The sequence below is a fragment of the Ictalurus punctatus genome, chromosome 14 (assembly GCF_001660625.3).
Source record: "Ictalurus punctatus breed USDA103 chromosome 14, Coco_2.0, whole genome shotgun sequence".
In the NCBI taxonomy this organism is placed as follows: domain Eukaryota; kingdom Metazoa; phylum Chordata; class Actinopteri; order Siluriformes; family Ictaluridae; genus Ictalurus; species Ictalurus punctatus.
In genome coordinates this window covers 15,960,064-15,986,264 of record NC_030429.2, presented here as the reverse complement: position 1 = coordinate 15,986,264, position 26,201 = coordinate 15,960,064, and the positions used below count along the sequence as shown (strand labels likewise).

Below are 26,201 nucleotides of genomic sequence, written 5' to 3'. Positions count from 1 at the left end.
AAAAAAAGAAAATGCTTTCAGTAGTTGCATGAAGAAATTTAAGAAATAAATTCAGTAAAGTGCTGTGAAAAATTATTTGATTTCTTTGTATATGCTAAATATAGTTTTAGATCTTCAAACGAAATACAACACACACACACACACATATATATATATATATATATATATATATATATATATATATATATATATATATATATATATATATACGCACACAGTATTTCACAAAAGTGAGTACACCCCTTACATTTTTGTAAATATTTGATTATATCTTTTCATGTGACAACACTGAAGAAATGACACTTTGCTACAATGTAAAGTAGTGAGTGTACAGCTTGTGTAACAGTGTAAATTTGCTGTCTCCTCAAAATAACTCAACACACAGCCATTAATGTCTAAACCATTGGCAACAAAAGTGAGTACACCCCTAAGTGAAAATGTCCAAATTGGGTGCAAAGTGTCAATATTTTGTGTGGCCACCATTATTTTCCAGCACTGAATTAACCCTCTTGTGCATGGAGTTCACCAGAGCTGCACAGGTTGCCACTGGAGTCCTCTTCCACTCCTCCATGATGACATCAAGGAGCTGGTCGATGTTAGAGATCATGTGTTCCTCCACCTTCCATTTGAGGATGCCTCACAGATGCTCGATAGGGTTTAGGTCTGGAGACATGCTTGGCCAGTCCATCACCTTCACCCTCAGCTTCTTTAGCAAGGCAGTGGTCATCTTGAAGGTGTGTTTGGGGTTGTTATCATGCTGGAATACTGCATACTGATCATGCTCTGCTTCAGTATGTCAAAGTACATGTTGGCATTCATGGTTCCCTCAATGAACTGTAGCTCCCCAGTGCTGGCAGCACTCATGCAGCCCCAGACCATGACACTCCCACCACCATGCTTGACTGTAGGCAAGACACACTTGTCTTTGTACTCCTCACCTGGTTGCCGCCACACACACTTGACACCATCTGAACCAAATAAGTTTATCTTGGTCTCATCAGACCATAGGACATGGTTCCAGTAATCCATGTCCTTAGTCTGCTTGTCTTCAGCAAACTGTTTGTGGGCTTTCTTGTGCATCATCTTTAGAAGAGGCTTCCCTCTGGGACGACAGCCATGCAGACCAATTTTATGCAGTGTGCGGCATATGGTCTGAGCACTGACAGGCTAACCCCCCACCCCTTCAACCTCTGCAGAAATGTTGGCAGCACTCATACGTCTATTTCCCAAAGACAACCTCTGGATATGACACTGAGCACGTGCATTCAACTTCTTTGGTCGACCATGTCGAGGCCTGTTCTGAGTGGAACCTGTCCTGTTAAACCACTGTATGGTCTTGGCCACCATGCTGCAGCTCAGTGACAGGGCCTTGGCAAACTTCTTATAGCCTAGGCCATCTTTATGTAGAGCAACAATTTTTTTTTTCAGATCCTCAGAGAGTTCTTTGCCATGTTGAACTTCCAGTGACCAGTATGAGGGAGTGTGAGAGCGATGACAACAAATTTAACACTCCTGCTCCCCATTCACACCTGAGACCTTGTAACACTACCAAGTCACATGACACCGGGGAGGGAAAATGGCTAATTGGGCCCAATTTGAACATTTTCACTTAGGGGTGTACACACTTTTGTTGCCAGTGGTTTAGACATTAATGGCTGTGTGTTGAGTTATTTTGAGGGGACAGCAAATTTAAGAGATCGAGTATAGAGTGAGAACAGAAGAGGACCAAGTACTGAGCTTTGTGGACACCACTGGTGAGCCTGCGGGTTGCAGATCCCCTCCACATCACCTGGTATGAGCGACCTTCCAGGTAGGAAGCAAACCACTGCCATGTTGCACCATGAATTCCAAGACTTGTGAGGGTGGACAAGAGAGTCTTGTGTCTGACTGTGTCAAACACTGCTGAAAAGTCAAGGAGGATGAGGATTGATGACAGTTTGGCTGATCTAGCAGTCTGGCTGATCTTCACACTTCCACCACCATGTTCGACCGTACGTATGATGTTCTTTTTGTGGAATTCTGTGTTTGGTTCACGTTAGATGTAACAGGACCCCTGTCTTCCAAACAATTCCACTTTTGATTCATCAGTCCACAGAACATTCTCCCAAAAGGTTTTAGGATCATTAAGGTATGTTTTGGCAAAATTCAGATGAGCCTTAATGTTCTTCTGGGTTAGCAGTGCTTTTCACCTTGCCACTCTTCCATGGATGCCATTTTTGCCCAGTGTCTTTCTGATAGTGGAGTCATGGACAGTGACCTTTATTGATGCAAGAGAGGCCTGTAGGTCATTTGATGTTGTCATTGACTCTTTTGTGACTTCTTGGAGTTGCTGTGCTCTTGGAGAAATTTTGGAAGGTCGGCCACTTCTGGGAAGGTTCACTACTGTGCAGAGTTTTTCCATTTGGAGATAATGTCTCTCACTGTGGTTCTTTGGAGTCCCAGAGCCTTTGAAATTGTTTTGTAACCCTTTCCAGTCTGATGTATTTCAATCGCCTTCTTCCTTATCATTTCTGGAATTTCTTTCAACTTTGGCACAGTGTGTACCTGGGTAAGACCTTTTAACCAACTTCATGCTGTTGAAAAAGTGTTGATTTGATTGAACAAGGTTTGCAGTAATCAGGCCTGGTTGTGTCTAGTCCAGCTGAACCACATCGTGAATGCAGTTTGTGGAATTAGTAACTACGGGGGCAAATACATTTTCACACAGGCCCAATTGGTATTGGATAACTTTTTTGCTTCAATAATCATTTTAAAATATCATTTAAAAACTGTATTGTATGTTTACTTAGTTTGCCTTTGTTTTATCTTAATTTCTGAAACAATTTAGAATGAGATATACACAAAAACAGAAGAAATCAAATACTTTTCGACAGCACTGTAAATATGCACAGTGAGTGATGTTATAAAATAAGGCATTTAGGTGGTTTCTGGATATTTGGTAAACCCTTTAACATTTAGAAATATTAACCAAAAAGGCACCAAAGAACTTTCTCAGAATGAACCAACAATCCCAGTACTGCTTTTATTCAAATAGGAGGAATAGCAGTGCTGAGAGAAATCCACCACTTTAAATGTCATGGATATAATTACAAGTGGATTCAGTAGTTTTGATTGTTTTATGGCCTCTCCACTGTAAGACTGCCACATGTTATTATAATGCGTTATCCACTTTCATACATCTTCTGCTAAGAAGAGTGACGATGTTAAGAGACAGCCACCCCAGCTAGACATCCTTGTCCTTCATCCCTCTCCCTCAGCCATATGCTTTATAGCCAACAATAAAATATTTTACTGCTAAATAAATTGGGATCGTATTGAAATGCTGCTCCTATATATGTCAGCGAAGACCTACAATTATTTTTTAGCATTGGCGAGCCCATAGTTTATCATAATGTGAGAAGTGCAACCGGCGCTGGTACACATCATTGGCTTTTCTTGCTTAGTTAGATCGTGAAGGTCAGAGTTCCTTAGGCTTTTATGGCTGTTTAACTTTGGAGAATTATCACATGTGAGGATGCATGCTGATTTACAGCCCAGAGAGGGGCCGCAGTCAGACACGCAGAGTTTAAGGGCTGCCAGGCCAGGCTACTTAATAATCATCTAACCCAGTGCAAGTGTGCACATAGTAATATAAGATTAATTGGTTTACATGTAAAATGCATGACTGTCTTTTGCAGCCAAATAAGTGAAAATAATTGATTAAGATATATTTGTGTTAAAGTATTATTTCCTGCAATTGGCCCTTGTTGCAAAAACTCCCACCTGACTCCAAGTCTGTGAGGCAATTTAAATCTTTCTTCAATAAAAGCGGGGATCTCTATTGATGGAAAATGGCAAGGTGACATTCAATTTCCATTTGTTAATTAGTATTTTCATGATTAGTGCAGATTCTACACATGCCCAGGCGCTGTAGGTCTATAAGGCTCACAATCTAATACTAGCCTATCTAATACAAATGCATGCTATAATCTTCGTTCAAATGACCTGTTATACCTTAAAGTTCCTTATGTCCAAACAGAGGTGGCAGAAAAAGTCTTTAATTATAACGCTTCTGTTACTTGGAATAATCTACGACATAATTTAAAGCTGACCATGCTTCCATCACTGAATGAGTTTAAAGTACTTCTAACAGATTCTGGGTTTTATCCACTGGTAAATTGTTGTTGTGATCCTTGATTGTGTTGTTTTGTGTTTTTGATGTACATTTTTAAGTTTATGTTATTTGCTTCACTCTTTGACAGGTCACTCTGGTAAAAGAGATTTTTAATCTCAATTATTATTATTTTTTTAAACTGGTTAATAAAGAAAATGAATGAATAGTGTATGCTTTGCAACATTGCAGATAGTCTATTCTGCTTAGACGGATGAGAGGCCATATCAAAATATGTCATAGAAAAGAAAAAAAAACATTTAATAAGATATAGTCACTTAGTTTACTTTATTCTTGAGAAAATCATACAGCTAGCATGGCTGCAGGATTTATTCCAACCATACAGGAGTCACACCTGCTTCCACCAGTTTAAGTTGTTGTTTTTAGTCTTCAAATGAACTATTAAGTGTGTCCCCTATTTGTCTGGGATGAAAACCCCCAGCCAAACCGGCCTTTTGCGGATAAGATTGAAGATCTCTGTTGTAAAGTATATCAATAATCATACCCTAACTGCTAAAATGCAGCATAGCATAGAATAAAAAGATCCATTGTGGGCAAAAACACATCCTTTACCCAGACCGAAGCCAAACAGCACATAATTTAAGAAAACAAGATTTAATTATGGAAATGTTAAATTGATAAGGTGCCAGGAAAATATGTCTTTTTAGCCTCCTACAAAACTCTCTTGCTCCTGTCAGCATAATAAACACAGTGTGCATAATTTATATTAGTTACTTAAAAATGCTACACACGATCTGAGCGAAAAAGTAAAGAAGTTTGTTTTTGTCATGTTTGTGCCTATTAGCCCCAAATTAATTAATGCTTTCTCCCATAACTGAACTGAGCCATGAGCTATATTAATACATAACAGTTTCCTCAGTAAGGAAATGAAGTACATGGGAAACTGCTATTATTTTCTCAAACATTTCCACAATTACTTTTGCCATATCTGAAGTGAAATGAAAAGAGATGTGTCCTATTTCTTGAACTAAATCATAATTTTTCTTCCTAAATAATTCATTTGAAAGAAGAAGGTATGCTTGCAAAGAGGTAGAGACCAGAACATAAAGGCATGGCACGCTACGCACAGAAAGCTTTAATTCAGCCACTAGAGGGAGCGTTCATCTTCAGAGGAGTACAGCAGCTCTCTATGAACTCTTAACTCCAATTTCTGCCATGACTGCAAACACATTATTGAATACTCAATTGCATATTATAAGAAAAAGTCCTGGGCCTCCTGAGCATACAGATTAAACTTCATCTACACAATGAGGGAGGTCCAATAACAGAAAGAAATTTGAGTAAACTTCAGTTGTCCTTTCTCCACAGTGTCGGCCCTTTTTTTCCCCCCAAGAGTCTGCATTTTACCCCTTGCCATCCATCATCCCATTCTGAAATACTTCATTGCTTTTTTCAGGGATTGTTTGTTTTGTTGTTTGTCAACATGACAGAAGAGATGTGCTTTCTAAAGCGCTGTGTTAAAGAAGCACCCTGAAGTAGAACATACACACGGTTGCCATGGAGCCCATTCATGTGCAAATGTCTTCATTTAAATATTTTTAAGAGGATCAGTTCAGATTACGCCAAAGTTTGACAGAGATAATTCGATGGCTTGTGTAACGGCTTTGTTCAACAGGCCAATAATTCATGGCACGTCAGTGTACCTCAACAACCCACATATTTAATTAAGTTTACTTTGAGAAATTAGGACTTATAAGTGGTTTCTAGAATTATGTCAACTTGCTGAAAGAAACCATGACACTCTCCAAATGAGCTCAACATTACTAATCTGGCTCACTTCACACTTCACTCTTTGGTTTTAGGTTTACTGTATAAGTTGATTACAAATCACATGTATTAAGTATGAAAAATTAAACAACAACATAGTTTAGCTTTAGGTTTTTAAAAATGGTGCACCATTAACCACTGGTAAAAACAAACAAACAAAAAACAAAAAATCACACACAGTAGTTCCAAATGTAATGCAAAGCCATAGCCAAAGTGTTTGCCATACATTTATATTCGCTCTCCAGCTTGCATTATATGACAAACATACCATGGAGACCCCCTAGCATTTGGGACAAGTAAGGAGTGCTTAAATATTTATGCCTAAGCCTCTTGAGGCCTGCTATTAGTTGTGAGATGTTTTACTTTTGGAGACCGTCACAGCGCTCTAACGGTCATTAACTACAGGGGTGACAGGGACCTCTGGGTCAAACATTTTGAAGCAACAAAAGGCTGTTATAGAATCACTTGGTGAGCCCCAAATTACTTCTGTGTCATTGCTGAACAATATTTCCCCCAAAAGCATTCCTCCCTCCGTTAACGCCATGACCCCTTTCACTGCATATGGAAATGATTATTTGTATATGGCACTGGGGATGGAGATGGCAAGCAGTTCACGGACATTGTTGCTGCCAGCGTCGACCCCCAACAGACCGAGCACTGCCCTCCCCCTGTTTTGTTGTGCTTTGTGAGAAAAGTTGATTAAAAACAGGTTGGGACTGAAGAACGGGAGTTGAGAATGAACATGTTGGGGTGGAGCAGTGAAGTTGGGGAAGCCAAATATACAAGACCTCACAGGGAACAGCATAAAAACATCCACAGACACGGGAGTCCTTGTGCAGACAGAATTACTTAACATGGCCTGAACATGGTTTTATACAAGGAATGAATTGGAAACAAACTAATTCATGTACTGAGCTCAGAAATAATAATAATAATAATAATAATAATAATAATAATAATAATAATAATAATAATAATGAAGCTCCGTTAGATAATTTTATGGTGTATACTGATAATAATCAACATCCTAAAGAAAAAAGATTAAAATAAATCTTCCGTCAATGTGACACTTGACATCATCACATTTCTGACAGATAGTACATTGAAATCCTGAAGGATGCACCTTCCTAACCTGTATGCCATCACTGACTGACAATGCAGAGGGAATAATGTATGAAGAACACAAACTCAATCAGATGGATGGCAAACAGCTTCCAAAAAGGGGCTAAAGGATAGAAGAGGTAGGGAGGCTCCAAATCCCCTCTCAAGCCTAAGTGGGTGGTCCTTTCACTGTGGGGTAACCGAGCAGTCGCCAAGCATTCAGAGAGAGGCCAGTGAAGGCTCGCTCTCCAGCCTTACAGCTCACCAATGTGGCCCATACATCCACAGAATGATATTCACGCAACACTGGGTTTATTTAGAGCCCTAGTGCTGGTACTGGACGATCAAATGACAGCCAGAGTTTGAGCCCCCCTGAGGATTAAAATGATGCAAGGGAGAAAAAGGAGAATGACTTGAGAAAAGCAGTGATTCAGGGAAAAGGACCGTTTTCAGGGATTTCATTCAAACATGAACTAAAGTTACAACAGCAGGCTGTCGTATAATAATCTGAAACGAATGTGGGGCAAAATGTCCCAAATTCAGGAAAGATGCTAATTCTCACTATGTTTAATAACCATCTTGATAATATGAATCTAATGACATAACAGCAGGAAGCATTCACACTTTACCATCTGCTGCAAAATCCATGGAAGCAGTATTTTCAATAAAATATTCCTCTCTCTCTCTCTCTCTCTCTCTCTCTCTCTCTCTCTCTCTCTCTCTCTCTCTCTCTCTCTCTCTCTCTCTCTCTCTCTCTCTCTCTCTCTCTCTCTCTCTCTCTCTCTCTCCTCTTCTCTGTCCTGCCTCCCGGAGGCCATGGGAACACTGTAACATGCTTGAGCAACCTAGTATAATGCAGATTTACTACATAGTGTCACACTCATCACACCTTGCCATGTCAAATAAAAGGCTGTTAAAAACAGTAGAAGAAAAAGACTGACAGGCAGGTGGATGCCTGTGTCAGAAACACCGTTCTCTCTCTCCGGCTCTACACGAGACAAAAGAGAGAAGTGAGGAGGAGTGTCTGAACACTTGTCACACAAAATTGGATTTTATTGGAAATATTGGGGGAAAATGTTCAACTTTGACAAAGAGTTGACAAAGAGTTGTCAAAGAGTCAGACTTGAAATTCATCCTGCTGCATACATTATCTATTAGAGAATATGAAATTGAGTGACTTCTTGAAAAGGTAAAAATCTGAGTCTGGTTTTGATTCATTAATAAATTACTTGAATATGTATTGATTATTTTTATTTAGTTAGTTTATTCCATTCAAACAAAATCTAGAGAATGTAGCGAGCCAGCATGCCAAACCCTAACACCTTTTTCACTTAAAGGTTACAAATGACCAAGACCCCTCCAAAATGGCACAGCATCCGAATGAGGAATAATGGGGCGCTAGTGGCTACCAGCAAAGCACATTAGAACTGTTTAAGTTGGCCCCCACAAAGTCGCACATTTCAATTATTTCAAAGCAGCCTCCAATTAAAAGCTGCAAACATGCCTTTTGAATGCAAACTAACACAATTAAAAGTGTTTCAGGAGTGTATTAGAGGAATCAGTTCTGAATTAGTCCACTGAATACACAAGCCCCCCCTGGTTTCATCTCCCGCTTCTTTCAACCCGGCCCAGGAAAAAGGGAGAGGGCTCTTTTTGAAGTCAAAGGGGTTTTCTTTTTTCGCTCTCCTTCCTCTCTTTCTTTCCTTCTCTCCCTCAGAGGAAAAGAAGATTGAGTCAGCCTAATCTGCTACTTGTACATTTGAATGTGTAGTGAGCAGAGATGATCCCAGTTGCCTGATAATAGCCCAGGTGCAGAGACAGTGGCCGTGGCTAACTTGTTCTCAGCGGGGGCTGTATATCATGGAGGGGCAGGCCACCCTTTGAAGATGCATGCCTGCTTTCAGCAGCTGATTTGTGGCCATGAAGGCCAGAGCTTTACAGCCGCGCGAGACCTACAGCTGGAGAGAGTATAGAGCACCGCCCGGCTTTCTGCTGCTTGCTTAAGGGCTCTCAACTACATCACTGAACTGCCTATGCAGATATCTGAGGCATCATTTATTTAAAGGAATGTTACAGTAGCAGACAGAGCAGACATGGGTGCTGCTGCCACTTACTGGTCATTATTGCACGTTATGTATGACAGTCAACAGAAGGCAGTGTATTATGTCAAATTCTGATTCAAAGTTGCTTTCTGAACTTTAAAACATGCTGAAAAATCATTATCATAGCGACACACTACTGTCTCTTTCTCTTTTCCAGACTGGCACTTATTCAGTGATCAAACTTCTCTGTTTGCAAAAGACTCTGTTTGCACTAATCATCAAGAAGGTCAAGAGAGGCAACTTTGTTTGACTTATTCTTTGACCTGTGTGACAAGACAACAGCCACTGTTCCCTCTTTCACTCCCATGCTGCCCCTCCACAGTGCCACCTAATGAAGTCAAAGAAAGAAAATTAGCCGTGCATTGCATGGGCCCCATTGACAGTGTCATTAAGGTGGCCTGGTACAGGGTTGCCCACACTCACTCGCAAGGTCCTGCATTCCTCTATTTGTTATTGAGATGGTTATTTACACTGGTAGACAGAGAAGCTGGCGGCCCGGTAGCGGGCTCGAGGGGGGACACACCAGTGTCTTCCTCCCCCGGCTGGATGACAATTAGCAGTGGGGAGCGGCTTTGGACAGCCATTCATGTCCATCTGAGGCTGGGAGAGGGAGAGCAGTTTTACTACCATTGAATTATGGCCATTCTCTTTTCACAGTCCCTCGACCGCACACTAACGGCTCTGTGTTAAAACCACCCATCCTGATTACTGTGCACCTGTGAGCGAGAAACTGCCCTTTTACACTGAGCTAGATCCTTTACTACTAATAATCAATTCTTCAATAATGATGATGATAATAATAATAATAATAATAATAATAATACATGAACTGAAATTTAAAAAATACAATGAAATAATAACAACAGAAAACAAAAATAAACAATCGTGTTTAAGACAATGAAGATCTTGGGGACATATCATCTAAACAGTGACTCCTTTTTTTTTTTTTTTTTTTTTTTTTTTTTAAGGTTTTGCTGTTGCTTGATCTGAGAAATCCAGCATTAACATATTTATCCAGCACCTCCATTACATTAACTGGAGAAGTTGTGGAACATAACTATTTGCTGAAAATATGTCAGTCAGAAATAGTATTTAATTTAGTAATTAGAAATGAGTATTTTCTATGCCTAAAGTAAATAGAGACATAAATAACAAAATTTTAATCAATTATGACACATATAGGTAATAGAGTAATAAAGTATTGTAATGAAGCCCTGTGACTGTCCATTAATCACTGGAAGTAAGGAAATGAATGTGAGAGAGGGTGTGACTGCTATATAGAGGCACCTTTAAAGACAGGATAGATGAAGGCCAGAATGTTCAGGTCACTTGTATTGTTAAATAGAATGTGTGGGTCATAGCATAGCCTGAAGCAACACCTATATTGAACCCTCAGCTAAAACCTGTATTTAGGTCAAATAATCAAAGCTATAGGAGTCAGCAGGTTTGACCTGTAATTCAATTAACTAAACCAGATTAATCTGCATGTTGACTCCACATATTCAGTCAAAATTACCAATAACACACTTTGCTAATGTCCATCATTTCTAAAGTCGTTAACAATATTATGTTGCTGACATCTACAGTAAGAAAGAAAGTGCTGGTGGAAACAAAGCCTTTTTTTCTCTCTTTGTAATGGTTTATTAGGAACCATAAGCCTTTTATTTCTCCCTATTTCATCATTCTGTTCTCTTTTAATTAACTTAAAATAACCTACATTCATTGTCATAATCAGAGTACGAAAGCACTCCTCTGAGAAATTCACGTGTCTGAGATTGGGCATAGTGTGATGGAGCTAACTGCATGAATGAAGTAGTTTCTTGTCTTGTTTATTTACTGCCTCATTAGCATCCACAAGCATAAATACGTTCAGCTACAGTAACCAACAAAGTCCCTCCTGAGTATTATGGTTGCAATGGAAAGCTCCTTTTAGCTCCTTTTACACTCAGTTATTAATTCAATGTGTAGGTAGGTTTCTTGATTGACTTCTGATTTCGGTTTTATTTTATTTTCATAGCCATACAACCAAGAAACCATAAATATAGAAAACAAAAAATATAGGAATATTTGTAAAATATTGGTGAACAATATACAGTATATGATGCATTAGAATTAGTGTTCATAACATGTTAATTGATCAAGCCTCACTTTGCATAGTGGATTATGAGAATACTAAATGGTGATATAATGTATTATAAGCACTATTATAATGGATTCTTTTAACAATTTATAAATGCATTATAAATAATGCTACAAACTGTAATATTTTTACATAAATAATTGTTATTTATTTGTATTTTTGTCAAAAATAATAATTATCTGTTACATTTTATATTATATAAAACATTAATAAAAATTGGCAGTTATGTCAATAGCACATGCCATGTTGTGTCTCTCTCAGAGTCTGAATTAATTACTCGCTTCACAAGTAAAACTCAATTGCAGTGTGGATCTTCTCAGGAGTCTGGTCTGTCCATAGATTTGCAGATGGGTTCTGTGTGTAGCTCTTTTTCCCGTGGAGGATAATCTCACTGGGGACCCTGGCACAGGCACAAACCTGCACAGTGCGCCCTCCATTCAGAGATGTCTCAAAGCTGCCATGGGGGATACTGGTGACTTAACATAAATTAGACCACCAGGGAATGGGGAAATCTTGCTCTAAAGGAGGGCAATATTGTGGCTGAATGAGGAAAGTCTATATCCGGTGAGTTAATGTGTAACTGAGAGAGACAGACTAGTGTTAAATGCTCATGAGGAGTTTAGGTGTACATGTGCTCTCACTAGTGTCAATAAACCCAAAACACATATGTTAACATCATATATATAAAATTAACATTAATATTAACATTTTTTCAGTATTGCAAGGTGGCTAAAAAAGGAAATTTATCACAGTATATATTTTGCATGCCATATAAACACACAACTGATTTCTAGTACCAATTGACATGCACAATTTTATTTGTATCCTTCTTGTTTATTTAGGTCTGATAACAATTACCCTTACAGAAATGTCAAACACACTTCACATGAATAATCACAAGATTCACATATATATATATATATATATATATATATATATATATATATATATATATATATATATATATATATATATATATTACACTTGTGGATTTTAGACAATTCACATATTTCACACATTTTTCACATAGGAGCTTTTCGCGTATATTGCATGTTTTTTTCATTGTCATTTTTCATGTGTGACTTTTTCCCCCATGATTCATATTTTCTAATTTTTTTCACGTGGTCATATACAGTCATAACAAAAAGAAAGTACTCTCCTGAAATTCTATGTTTTTATTTATCAGGGCCTAAATAACAATTGTGTGCTCCTCACCAACTTCTAGAAACAAAAAAACAGCCTCTGATGACAAAAGAACCACAAGAGATTAAATTTGTAGTTATTGTTTTCCAAAAAGTAACCCAACATTCAAAAACCAGGTGGGAAAAAATATAATTCAGTGACATGTAGAACCACCTTTAACATTTTCTGTATTATCAGTCTCTTATATCAATTTAGAGAAATTTTGTACAACTCTTCTTTACAACATTGCTTCAGTTCTTTGATGTTTGAGGGCATTCGCTTATGCACAGCTCACTTAAGATCCTGCCACAGCATCTCAGTGGGGTTGAGGTCTGGATTTTGACTTGGCCAGTCCAACACCTTGATTTTTCTTCTTTAGCCATTCAAATGTCAATTTACTGGGGTGCTTGAGATCATTGTCCTTTTGCAAGACCCAATTTTGGCCTAGCTTAAGCTGCTGGATGGATGACCTCACATTTGACTCAAGAATATTCTGGATATTATGGTATTAAGTGGAGTTCATTGTTTTTTCAATGACTGCAAGTTTCCAAAAAATTATTACCCCTCCACTGCCATGCTTAACAGTTGGCATTGGGTCTTTGTGGTGATACGCTGTGTTTGGTTTTCACCTAACATGGCGCTGTGCATGATGACCAAACATCTCACATTGGGCTCACCAGTCCAAAGGATATTGTTCCAGGTTATTGTTTGTGATTTGTTCAGATGCAATTTTGGAAACATAAGTTATGCTGCTATGTTCTTTTTGGAGAGCAGGGGCTTTTATTTCAGCCGATTATGCTGTCATGAACATAAAGCTTTAATGTGCTTACAGAGGTCTGTAGGTTAAATGATGTAGCTCTTGGCTTTTTGTTTATATCTCTGAGCATTGGTAGTTATTTCTGCTTTGTGACAATGTCCATTGTTAAAATAAAATTGAATTGAATTGAGCATTAAACGATCTGATCTTGGACAGAATATTCTCGGACACCCACTCCTGGGAAGCTTAGCAACTGTGTTGAAGGCTCTCCATTTGTTCTCACTACAGAATGGTGAATTTCAAATTGTTCGGAGATGGCCTAATAACGCTTCCCAGATTAAAGAGCAGCAACAATTGCTTCTCTGAGGTCATGGCTGATGTTCTTTATTCTTGGCATGATGTAGACATACCTGAGTGCTCCAGAACACCAAACTGACAAAAATTCTGCTTTTAGAGCAGTAGTCACACTTTTTGATGATTAACTAATCTTGTGCATTTCATTAGTAACACCTGGCTCCTAATTACTCTCTTAATAATTGTGGAAGTCAGAAGGGTGTACTTATTTTTTCCCCCACCTGTTTTCTGATTTAATTTAATTTCTGGTTTAATTTTTTGGGGAAAAATTACTACATATTCAAATCTGTTGTGTGTGTGTGTTTACAGAATTTAAGGATGGTGTACATTATTTTTCCCATGACTGTATTCCTCATACGATGTCACATGTGTTTACCAACTGATCACATATTGCTCACACAATCATCCCTGAAAACATGAAATGTATGTGATTTTTTCCACAAAATGTATATAGAGTCAACGTTGGAGCTCAATACTTGATATTCAACTACCTCACACAACTGACTTCACTTTACCTGTGGGGTATCTCTCTGAGAACTGAATATAGCATATATACAGTCCATCCAGTGCTGTCCTCTAAATCTAGGATTAACAGCTCACTGTTTGTTATTTTGCTGTTTGTTAATGGCGGGACCTTGGCTGTGTTTGCAGTGGCTGTGTCTGAGTGTAGTGGCTCGCTGAAGAGGATACTTCAAGTGTGATTAACTGTGAAGGAACACAGGGAGCACCAGTGGCTGCTAATTAACCCCACATTGTGCTTCCCTAACAAAGGCACAAAAGAACAAAGTCGAATTTAAATGTGAGAGATTATCACGATAACAAAAGTAGTGAATCGTGCTCTTGATTTGGAATTTTCACACTGATCGTGACAACATGGGATTAGATCAAAGACTGATCAAGTTACATTAGCTGGACAAAGGGGCCTTGTTATTCAACAACAAGAGGCAGCCATCTGCATGTCACAGAGCCCCATTACAGACAGCTTCCTCTGGATTTAAATACAGTACTGTGAATTTCAAGTCTACAAAAGATGTGTCCTGATTGCTGATGGATGTTCCTCAGGGAGTGCTGTGTAGTATCTAACAATCGTTCACTACATCCTCTTTTGTGGTGACTGACATGATCTTGTTTTAGGCAAATCTACCAATTCCATCCACCAAGTGCAGCAACTGGTTTCTTAAAACCTCTAAACAGCCATTATGGCTTTCTTCATAATCTGCATATATCACTACGTCTCTAGTGGTTCTCTAACACAGATCTGGCCCCATTCCTTCAATATGGCATGAGAAGGGAGAGGAGACAGGGCGACTGTGGCTGTCAGGGTTCAAGCTTTTCTTTTTTCTACCCAGTAGAGATATGGCCCGGGTAAAAGGTTGCCTCCACTGACACTGCTAATCATCAGCAGCTCATCTGACTGCTGGGTCTGGCCTTTAGCACTTCTTGACTCTTTCTCTCACCTCTACTGGCCCGCCTACCTTTGAAGTACAAACGAAAGTGTTATTTTACGACATGAGATAAAGATCTCAGAAACTAAACCAGGGCAATAGATTAACTTGTGGCAGCTCTTCAGTGGGAAAGAGTCGGGTGCGAGAAATGCAACAGAAGCTGTTAGTGTGTTAACATATGTAACACCTTAATGCAAAGATCCCTTAGCACCCAAATACCCTGCCGCAATGTCCTGAAGTAAGATACAGTATAATTACCTAACATTACCCAAATATGCAAACTACTGTTTGACTGTTTACTTTAAGCAATGCATTTACTTTAAGCCATCCACATGACAAGCCAAGACAAAGCGGAAGGCTGTTAATCACACAGACAACTGCTGCCTGCTCAGGGAATGTGCAGAATGCACACACACACACGCACACACACACACACACACACACACACACACACACACACACACACACACACACACACACACACACACGACAGCCATCCTGATTAATATAAAATATGAGTACATCAGCAAATTATCTGCTTTTAAATGAAATGAATGCATCACACAGACATGGTTATCTGTGATATGCTAAATAGCAAACAGCACAGCAATCCCAATGGTTAATTCTGATTAAGCATCTGAAGTAATCTACAAGTCAGCACTCATTCAGCAATTCACACAGGCACATCCACTTTCATATTGTAATAATCTGGATGACTGCCAACTCATATTGTCCTCCAAGATAAATAATGCAGATTGCAAAACTTAAGGTAATAGCCAGTTTTTCCCATTTCCCAGTCTCAGTGTCAAAACTCCACTGGTAAAATCTAAGGCCATAGGCTAGTGGCCAAATACAGCTGAGCTTTATGAAATATGATGCAGAAAATGAGTTGGGGAAGGAATGCTTGGGTCTTGTGTATGATTTGGTGCTTGGCATGCTTTGAGTGTGTCGCTGCTGCCAGAGCTGGAGTCTGAAGTGTGATAAATGGGAAGTGTTGCAGCTCACGCTGGGCTGTGTCTGAACCTGTGGAACACCAATGAGCCTACGTGGTTCATCTTTGTCTCTACAGGCCAAAACAGGTGTGGATCACTGTTAGATGGTGTTGTATGTGTTATGACACATGCTAATTTATGAGTTTTATTACTGAAAAGAGAAACAAAATACTGCAATATAAATCTGCACACCAAAAAAAAAAAAAAAAAAAAAAAACAACGTAGAGCTTGCTGTGCATTTACACATGAATAAGCATTTACATATACATAACATATGTAATTAACAGTATTAGATGATAAGGTGTTGCTTTTAAGGATCTACAGTGGTGCTTGAAAGTTTGTGAACTCTTTAGAATTTTCTATATTTCTGCATAAATATGACCTAAGACATAATATTTTTACACAAGTCATAGAAGTATATTGAGATAACCCAATTAAACAAATGAGACAAAAATATTATACTTGATAATTTATTTATTGCAGAAAATAATCGCATATTACATTTCAGTGGCAAAAATGAACCTATGTGAACCTTTGCTTTCAGTATCTGGTGTGACCCCCTTGTGCAGCAACAACTGAAACGAAACATTTCCAGTAACTGTTGATCAGTCCTGCACATCGGCTTGGAGGAATTTTAGCCCATTCCTCAGTACAGAACAGCTTCAACTCTGGGATGTTAGTGGGTTTCTTCACATGAACTGCTTGCTTCAAGACTTTCCACAAAATTTCTTTTGGATTAAGGTCAGGACTATGATTTGGCCATTCCAAAACATTAACTTTATTCTTCTTTAACCATTCTTTGGTAGAATTATTTGTGTGATTAAGATCATTGTCTTGTTGCATGACCCACTTTCTCGTGAGATTCAATTCATGCACAGATATCCTGAAATTTTCCTTGAGAATCCTTTGGTACAATTCAGAATCCGTTGTTCTATCAATGAGTGCAAGTCGTCCTGGCACAGATGAAGCAAAACAGGCCCAAATCATGATACTACCACCAGCATATATCACAGATGGGATAAGATTCATATGCTGGAATGCAGTGTTTTCCTTTCTCCAAACATATCACTTCTCATTTAAAACAAAAATTCCATTTTGGTCTCATCTATCCACAAAATATTTTCCAACAGTCTTCTGGCTTGTCCACATGATTGTTGGGAAACTGTAGACGGGCAGCAATGTTCTTTTTGGAGAGCAAAGGCTTTCTCCTTGCAACCCTGCCATGCACACCATTGATGTTCAGTGTTCTCCTGATGGTGGACTCATGAACATTAATATTAGCCAATGTGAGAGAGGCCTTTAGTTACTTCGATGTTACCCTGGCTGCTTTATGACCTCGCAGACTATTACACATCTTGCTCTTGGAGTGATCTTTGTTGGTCAACCACACCTGGGGAGGGTAACAATGGTCTTGAATCTCCTCCATTTATACACAATATGTCTGACTGTAGATTGGTGGAGTCCAAACTCTTTAGAGATGGTTTTGTACCCTTTTAGAGCCTGATGAGCCTCAACAACTGACGTCCTCAAAAATCTCCTTTGTTCATGCCATGATACACTTCCACAAACACGTGTTGTGACGATCAGACTTTGATAGATCTGTGTTCTTTAAATAAAACAGGACACTCATTCACACTTTATTGCCATCCCATTGATTGAAAATACCTTCAAATTAACTGCTAATCTTAAAGTTACACATACATTTGCCACTCACATATATGCAATACTGGATCATTTTCCTCAGTAAATAACTGACCAAGTTTAATATTTTTGTCTCATTTGTTTAATTGGGATCTCTTGGTCTACATGTAGGACTTGTGTGAAAATCTGATGATGTTTTGGGTCATGTTTATTCAGATATACAAGAAAATTTTAAAGGGTTCACAAACTTTCTAGCACCACTGTACATTGATAAATTAGGTGTGAAGAGGTGAACTCAAACAAATGTGCTTTTGAGACTGCTGTTCAGCTGACCTGGTGAACCAGTGAGACAGGACAACACTTCTAGAGTAAGTTCAGGTGAAAGCAAGGACCTTTAAAACTAAGATCCTGTCTAATGGTTCCTATTATCGCCTTCCTGTGATAATACACATCCTTATCTTGAATAACAATTAGTCCCACATTCCCTGCCCCTGCTATGCTAAATCGTTCCCATTAGCTCTAACAGAGAGCATAAGAATTGGGCATTAGGTAAGAGACCAGGTGCCCTCAAACAGGAAAAGACCTTTTAGCGTCATTTGTAAGCTGTACTCGCCAAACGAATAAAATGACAATGAATAAGAAATTATGGATCGAGTAAAAATAAACGTTATTTGTTTACATTTACATTACATTTATTCACTTAGCAGACGCTTTTGTCCAAAGCGACTTACAAATGAGAAAGATACAAGCAAAACGATATATCAATGTTTAGAATGTTAAGGGGATTATTCTATGTATACATATATGTAGATATAGTTAGTTACAAATTTTGACTCATTTGTAATCTGAGTAGTCATACTTTAATGTTGCATTTTCTTTTGTTTTTTTGTTTTGTTTTTTAAAGATATGAAATATGTGAATATGGACATATTTTCCATAATATACTCACTTTTGAACCACGTTTTATGATCTGATGAAACAAGTTTCAATGCAGTGCCATTACGGCTCCAGTTTGTCCCACATTCAGCAGATAACCATGTCTCAGTGGAATATGGCACACGCCTCCCACTGACATAATTTGTTTCACAGTCACTGCCCAGCAGTGTGAATCAGATGTTGACATCCTAATTTCATGCACATGTGGGTGTTTGGCTCAGTCCAGCTCCCATTTCATCGTAGCCCTCTGTTGCTTTGAATGTCCACTACTGCCCACTCCACCTGCATCTGTCAACCACAGCAATCTACTTGACCTTAAGTGCTGAAGGTAACATATCCATAAACTGTGTATGTGTAGATATAATTATTTGCTCATCATCAGCTTCAAAATAATTGTGCAGGTCACAACAGAGACTGATAGATTTTCCAAGCATATGAACATTTCACTACAGCCAAAGTGTACTTAAAATAATCAAAGAAACTACAAATATCTTCTTTTTATTCATGTTTAATCATGAAAAGGCCACAAAGCCACAGGACTTTAAATCACAAAGCGATTCTCAGCTAAACTGCAAAATGCAGTATTCATTCACTGTCTACTTCTGTTTCAAAGAACTTTCACTGTAAGGAGATTTAAAATATTTATTTAATGTAGAGGGGTTTTTTTTGGCAATAGCAGACGCATTATAGGAAAAAATAGCCAACAGCAAAGAATAAACACATCAAAACGTGTCTACCTCCAGTAAGCAATTTGGCACATCTGCAGAGTAAACTTAATGCAACTTTTGCTTACTATAGATTAATTTTTATCACTTTTACAAACACTGCGCTGACAGCTTATAATATGAGAGAAATATGAAGGGTCTGTGCTGCGTCTTTTTCTGATCTCATTCTGTCAAACCTTTCAAATTCAGTACCAGCACAACTAGAAGAAGGAGAATGCTCCGACACCAACAGCAGTGCTGCATATAAAATAATTTTGAATGTATATAAATAATACATAATAATACATAATAAACAATACATTATTTACAAAATAATACACTCTACATTAAATAATATATTTTGTGTGTATGTGTACTAACAGTATATGTGAAAAATATTTACGATTTTTTAAAAAAATTCTAAATAAAGTGGACATGGTATGATACAAAAATGGTAAATCGGTGATTATTGACTCATTCAACTTAACATTTGACCTAATACTTTAGACCGTTTTATGTGTATGATATCGTGCATGATTTGAGGTAATGGATTTTGTTTCATAACTACTCTTTCTCTGGAGTCTGTACTGGTGCTGAAAAACCAACAAAGAGTGAAATTTAATATGAACAAAGTACCAAAGTTCTGCTAGCTCAATAATAAACATGTTATAAATAATCAGACACCGTCCATATTAGCAGCCTTCACTGGAGGTTGAGTTTTTATTTATTTATTTATTTATTTATTTTACTAGCCATGGATGGCATGCATTAAGCAAATCATAAATTATGCATGCTAATTACCATAGGCTTCCACTTTAATGAATTATTTTAATTAAACTACCACATTGTGGTTTAGCATGGCATGATCTATATTTTATCCCCCTGCCCAAGATGACCTTCTTCTTTGTAGTATTGGAGGGTAGGGAGGGACACAACAACAGTTTTGTCTTTGATTAGACAACACACATCATGTCTGTTCTAATGAATAAAGCAAGCTAGGACACAACATGCCCTGCTCAGAGCTCTGGAAGATACAAAGATTTTCAAGCTGTAAGCTAATTGTCTATGTATCAAGGTTGGTGGCTATTTCTGATTTAAACAGTGGCATTTAAACAGTGAATTATGTTGAGAGGATTTGATCATGTTTCCTGCTGACGATGATTATAACTGTAATTTACAAAATAATTGATCATTCCAGATACATTCAGCGTTGTCAATTACCAGGTTTAGACTGACGAAATGCTTACATTATTTGTTTGACATTTTTGCCAAATGTAGTATTTATTTATTTGGTTGTTTATTATCTGTTCGTATTTGTTTAACTTACTTACTTATTTTTGTCTCTTTAAATATAACATATGTACACCCCAGTCTCTACTATAGCACAGAGTAAACAAGGATATGCCACACACACAAATAAGAATAAGAATAAAACCCAGCAACTTGCAGTGTTGTGCAAACACAGTCTAAAGGGGGAGGGGTTGGATTTAAATTCCAAAGGGCTCTCCGAGCTCGTTTCCTAGTCCCCCAGTCAGCTATGTGTTTGTGAGAAATCAGCCTTTTTGTCTCTTTGGAAAAAAGGCTAAATCTACATCGGTGGCCCAGTCTAAGTTTGCAATTCTTTGCACTTTCTATTCAACTGAATGGGAGTGAATGAAGTGGCCAGAGACCCTTTTATTTGATCAGCTCAGTTGCATAAAGTGACGGAATTCTAATGTATTTGCTTAATATCCCGGAGAAGGCTGTTGCTCTGTGGGCGGAGATGCAAACAATACACCTGTTCCTTACTGTTTAGCCATTAGATTAGTCTAAATCTAAAAATAAATAGAATGAAATAAAAAATGTGTTAGTTTATTTTTTAAACGAGCGTGAAGTGAAAGAAAATGGGGAAACAAATTAGCAACTGGAAAATAAAAATAGGTTAGATTTTTTTAATAATCGAAAACAACGAAATTAATTTATCTAGGCGAAACAGAATAAGTAATTCATCCAATAATAAAAATGAATTATATTTGCATTTCACCTGACCGGTGAAATACACTTGTAAAAAAATATTTGAAACAAAAATGAAATTATTTTTCGTGCTCGTGCGCAATGCACGCGCCTCCATCGTGGTTTTAATACCACCACCGCAATTACAAACGATATTAAAGAGTATATATAGATAGATAGATAGATATGTACATTTGCAGAATGCAATGTGTAAACGAGTGTGAAAGTGAGCGGCATGAATGAGAGGCTGTTTGCGCTGTGGTCTCCTTCAGGAGCTCTGTGCATCCTAATCAAGCCCGCGCTTCATTCAGCACGCTTAGCTCAGTGCGCCTTTTCCAAAAACCTACAGAATAATGCCAATGTGTGCTGAGATTCAGAGCATGTGAGGTCTGAATAGGAGTAAAATAAGAGCGAGGAAAAAAGAGCGAGTTGTCAAAACATCATTATTGTGAAAATAAATCTGATGTAATTATGGATTTTTTGTAAACGCAGTTCTACTACTACTACTACTACTACTACTACTACTAATAATAATATTAATAATAATAATAATTCCTATTCGAAATTGTAGAAATAGTGCGCAATCATTTATGAGCAAGCAAAAATATCAAACAAATTCCAAAACTGATTAAAAAAAACGAAACAACAAAATGTTTAAGGTTTGTATCATTTTAATGAAAAAATATTCTGATGACCAAGTTTATAATTTAATGCAGACGTTTTTGCACACTTTTTTAAAAGCTCGCATGCTTGCAGCAAAACAACACAAAGTTTCGAAAATGCATGCTTTACATCTGAACATAAAAAAAAAAAAGTTTACAAATTTACGGCATTTAATACACATGGTCATCACGGCTTTAAATTAAATGCTCCACAAAACATCTCCGGTAAAATAGAGATCATCTAAAACATCGAACTAAAAAGTGCATCATTTAACACAAATTTATATCACTTATTTGCAATTATTCACATATATACGCCTTTACCTCACCTTTAAATGTAGTTTTCAAGTTTTCAATATGTGCAGACCCATATGTAAAATCTAACGATGATATAGTTTTGTATGAAAAATAAAAAGTTTTGTTGGTAATTTTGTTGTTTAGTGGTACAGTTTTACCGAAGAGCATTTCAGGTAAATCTTCGTCTGCACTAATTTAACAGACTCAATAAGATTTTAAAAGTTTGTTGCAAAGTTTGCCAAAGGTGCTCACACCAGATGGAAATGTATAAACCAAAGTCAGTTCAACTGTCTGTCCTGACTAATCACCTTATTAACACTAAAATTATGATATTAGAAAGACAGCATTATTATTAGATTTTTAGCCAACGTTCTTCCAATTAGAAAAGATGTCAGAGTTAAAATCTTTTTTTTTCTTGACGGAAAAAAAGCCTCTATCTGTACTCCGTTGGTGTAGTCAGACGAAAACTATTTAAAGCAACATACAAAACACGTACACATAAATTAACATCACTGTAACACAGATATAGCTCTTGCCTTGATTGTATAACGGTAGGCTAACATTGTGGTAAATTTTTTCAAGGGCTAGATTAAAAATTAAACTTTGGAGAAGGTATTTGGCTACGTCCTCCACCGCAAATTGCCGTACTAAATGCGATATGGCAAAAGCAGTACGCCTGTTATAGTAAGCTACAGGATTATCTGGTGCGTAAAAGCGATAAATGCAAAACCCAGAAAACCCCACCATGCCAACCACAACTTTGCGTGTTTGTAAAGTTGTGCTTTCATGTGAACTAAAACCTTCTGTGTTCATATAGACTGGGGACAGTAGATTTAGATTAGGAGTTGTGAAAACGGCATCAAATCCAAGACTCAATTATATAAATGTAATAAACTTATATGAAACCTCAGGTGACGCACTATTCTGTATTTAGTACAGTAGTGTGAGGTTTCGGACGTAGCCGTGAAGCTGTCTACAGGCCTCCAGTTCCGTGTCCCGGAAAATTTCCGTCAACTTTGGCCCGCGTCAGTGCACGGCGACTGACTGCAGAGTAGCCGGGCCGCTCAGCGTGTCGCTCGGGTTGGCCGGACTGCTTTGGCCGGTTGCCGTGTGAGGGGATGTGGGGCTTAGAGACTGTGGAGAGTTCGAGAGAAACGCGGGCAGGTGCGGGGGCATCGGCTTGATGGGCACCGGCACGGCGGGCAAACTCTGCGCTCCATGGCACAGCGACTTGATAGGCACGCCGTATGCGCCGTAATCGCTTGCCACGGTAATGGGCGCAGCGCTTTCAAGAGCTCCCGCGCCATACATGTGCGGCCAGGCTGTGGCGAGCTGACCGGGTAAAGGGTAACCGGCAGACATGGAGGGCATAGTGGAAAAGGCCAGGCCGCCCGGCACCTTATAGTCGCGCGCGATGATGTTCTCAATGGCGAACGGGTGTTTGAAGGTGGACGGCGGAGGTGTGGTCAGGTTGTAGGCGGGCACATGTGGCAGGTGCGCTCCAGTGGCGGCCAGCGCGCTCAGACGCAGCTTGGCATGCTGCTGCTGCAGGTAATGTGCAGCTTCCGACGGCTTGCTCGGTGCTAACGGGTCCGACATGAGCACCTTAAAGCGCTTGCGGCGCCGAAGAAAGCTGCCGTTCTCAAACATGTCACCGCAGTTCGGGTGCAGCGCCCAGAAGCTGCCCTTGCCCGGCTGATCCGGCCGCCGCGGGATCTTGATGAAACAGTCGTTGAAGGACAGGTTGTGCCTCAGTGAGTTCTGCCATCGCTGTGTATTCTCGCGGTAGTAGGGGAAGCGGTCCATGATGAATTTGTAGATCTCACTAAGGGGCAGCATCTTCTCGGGGCAGCTCTGGATCGCCATGGCCGTGAGAGAGATGTACGAATAGGGAGGTTTTTGGTCGCTGTAAGTGTTTCTGCCCGGGCGAGGCATCCTCTTGTTTTTTTGTTTTGTTTTGTTTTTTTTTTTCAGAGAACGAACTAATTAGGTCTGAGTGTCGAAATTAACAAATCTCAAAGCGATGGAAGAGCATAAAACAACAGAAAAGGAGCAGTTTACCGGTTGTCGCTTGTCCAAGTTTCAGAGCGCTGAAAGTTGGGAGTCCGATGCTGCAGCATTCGCTGTTGATGTGAAGCTGCACTGCTGTAGCTCGTATAAAAAAACAAGTCTGCCCCTTTAGACGAGTTGTAGGTAAGCTTTAGCCTATAAGCAAATGGCGAGCAGCTTCCTGTTGCCGAGTCAGACGAATAGACGAGATACCCTCTCTCTTCTTTCTTGATAAGGTGAGCTAAGTGCCTGCCTCCATGGCCTTCCTCGAACCATCTGATAGTTTTATGTGGTGACATGAGCAGAAAAGACCCCCGGCGCGGTGCTTCATTAATGTGCCACTTCTTTGCTATCACATGACAATCGCCATGGGAGGAGGAGGAGGAGGAGAGGTGGGTGGGAGAGAGGCATAATCTGGTTTCATTTACACCTATTTACACGGACACCTTGGGCCAATAGGAATCATTTCCATTTGAAGACAGAGCAAAGGGGGTGAAAAGGCTCGGCAAACCGGAATTGAACCGCGATGGCACCCAGTAACAGTGTGTGAAGGTATGCGCTAACCTTTCTGTGGGCTTTGCAGGGTGCTTGGTCTGCAATTCACGCGTACAAATGGAGCTACTAAGCAATGGGATGTTTGACATGGAAATTGGCTGGCACTAGCTCTCAGTTTGCATTGTATTGTTACGGCTACTTTTTTTTTCGGTTTTCTGTCACTACAGAGCTCGCATGACTTTTGCTTTGCACTTTGTTAAAGGTTCTTCGGAGCAAAATGCCAACTGCACCGACAAACAAATTTGACACTATCTGTACCGTGAGGAGATACGGTGTATTTGCATTTGAATCAGTTGTTTGTCTAGTTATCTAATATACCGCATGAGCCGCATACCCCTAATCTTATAACCATATTTTCAACAGCATGCTCATGTCTGAAATGTTTATTTCAAACAAGTGGTAAGGTCTCATTATTTGCAGCTGGTAAAAAAAGCCATGGAGTTAAAGTCAATTGATTAATGTAGCAGAAATTGCAAATGTGTGCTATTTAAAATGACCTAATCTCTCCATCGATATTAAAATATTACAGAGGCTCATTATTTCTGTTTTAAATGCGCATGCACATCCCACAATATTAAGCGCAACACACGAGCACTCGAGAAACCTCTTCACATAAGAATGGAAAGCCAGTATAAATGTAAAGTGACAAAGTATCCGAACTGCAGAATACACAGAAGACTAAAACACATTAATCAGCAACAATAAACAGACAATACATGCTATTATCTTTGCAAATTAAGGGGGGGTGGGGGGGTGAATGCCCAATATATTTCCCTGTAACACTAAAAAGTCATTCTAAAATGTTATGCATATAATTTCTTTTTCTTTTTTTTTAAATATTCTAACAAAGTTTGAGATAAGAACAGAACTTGGTTGGTTGCCTACGGTTTAAAATGCGTGATTATGTTGCGCAAAAGCAAATGCACAAACAGCTATACAAAATAAACACAAAACCCTCATTGAAACGAAACTTCATGATGCCAGGCAGCCTTTATGTTCGTGTAAAACAAATTGAAAAGTACTTCAGAAATGCAAATAAAGCCTTTAGGGTGCCGTTGCGAAAACTGTATAAAATATCCATAAGTCAATTATGTGAATGCGAAAACCAAATGGAAGCCTATTTTGAGCAATGGCCATTCAAGCTTTATTTTTCAGAGCTCACCAAGGGCCACCTTTCCGCTTGGTGGATTTGCAATACGGGGGACCACACACGCGCTTGCGGATTTGCTCATAATTTATGCAAATGTTCTTCCATAAATCCACAATGCGACCCTTCAGCTCTCTGACAGATCACGAACAGAATCGGTCACCCAAGTGATTGCAAGATAAAATACAAGGTTTCTTCTGATGCATT

The 26,201-nt window shown here is 38.9% G+C and overlaps 1 protein-coding gene across 1 annotated transcript; it reads right to left on the bottom strand.

The window, feature by feature from the left end:
* Positions 1-21,943: 21,943 nt before the first annotated feature.
* On the bottom strand, positions 21,944-24,678 carry foxb1a (forkhead box B1a). The gene has a single exon (XM_017484723.2). It carries the CDS (start codon positions 24,176-24,178, stop codon positions 23,270-23,272), a length of 909 nt encoding a protein of 302 aa, XP_017340212.1. The 5' UTR covers positions 24,179-24,678; the 3' UTR covers positions 21,944-23,269.
* Positions 24,679-26,201: the final 1,523 nt, after the last annotated feature.

Bases quoted from the DNA above. Each gene is read 5' to 3' on its own strand.
- foxb1a (XM_017484723.2), bottom strand. From the start codon at position 24,178: ATGCCTCGCCCGGGCAGAAACACTTACAGCGACCAAAAACCTCCCTAT.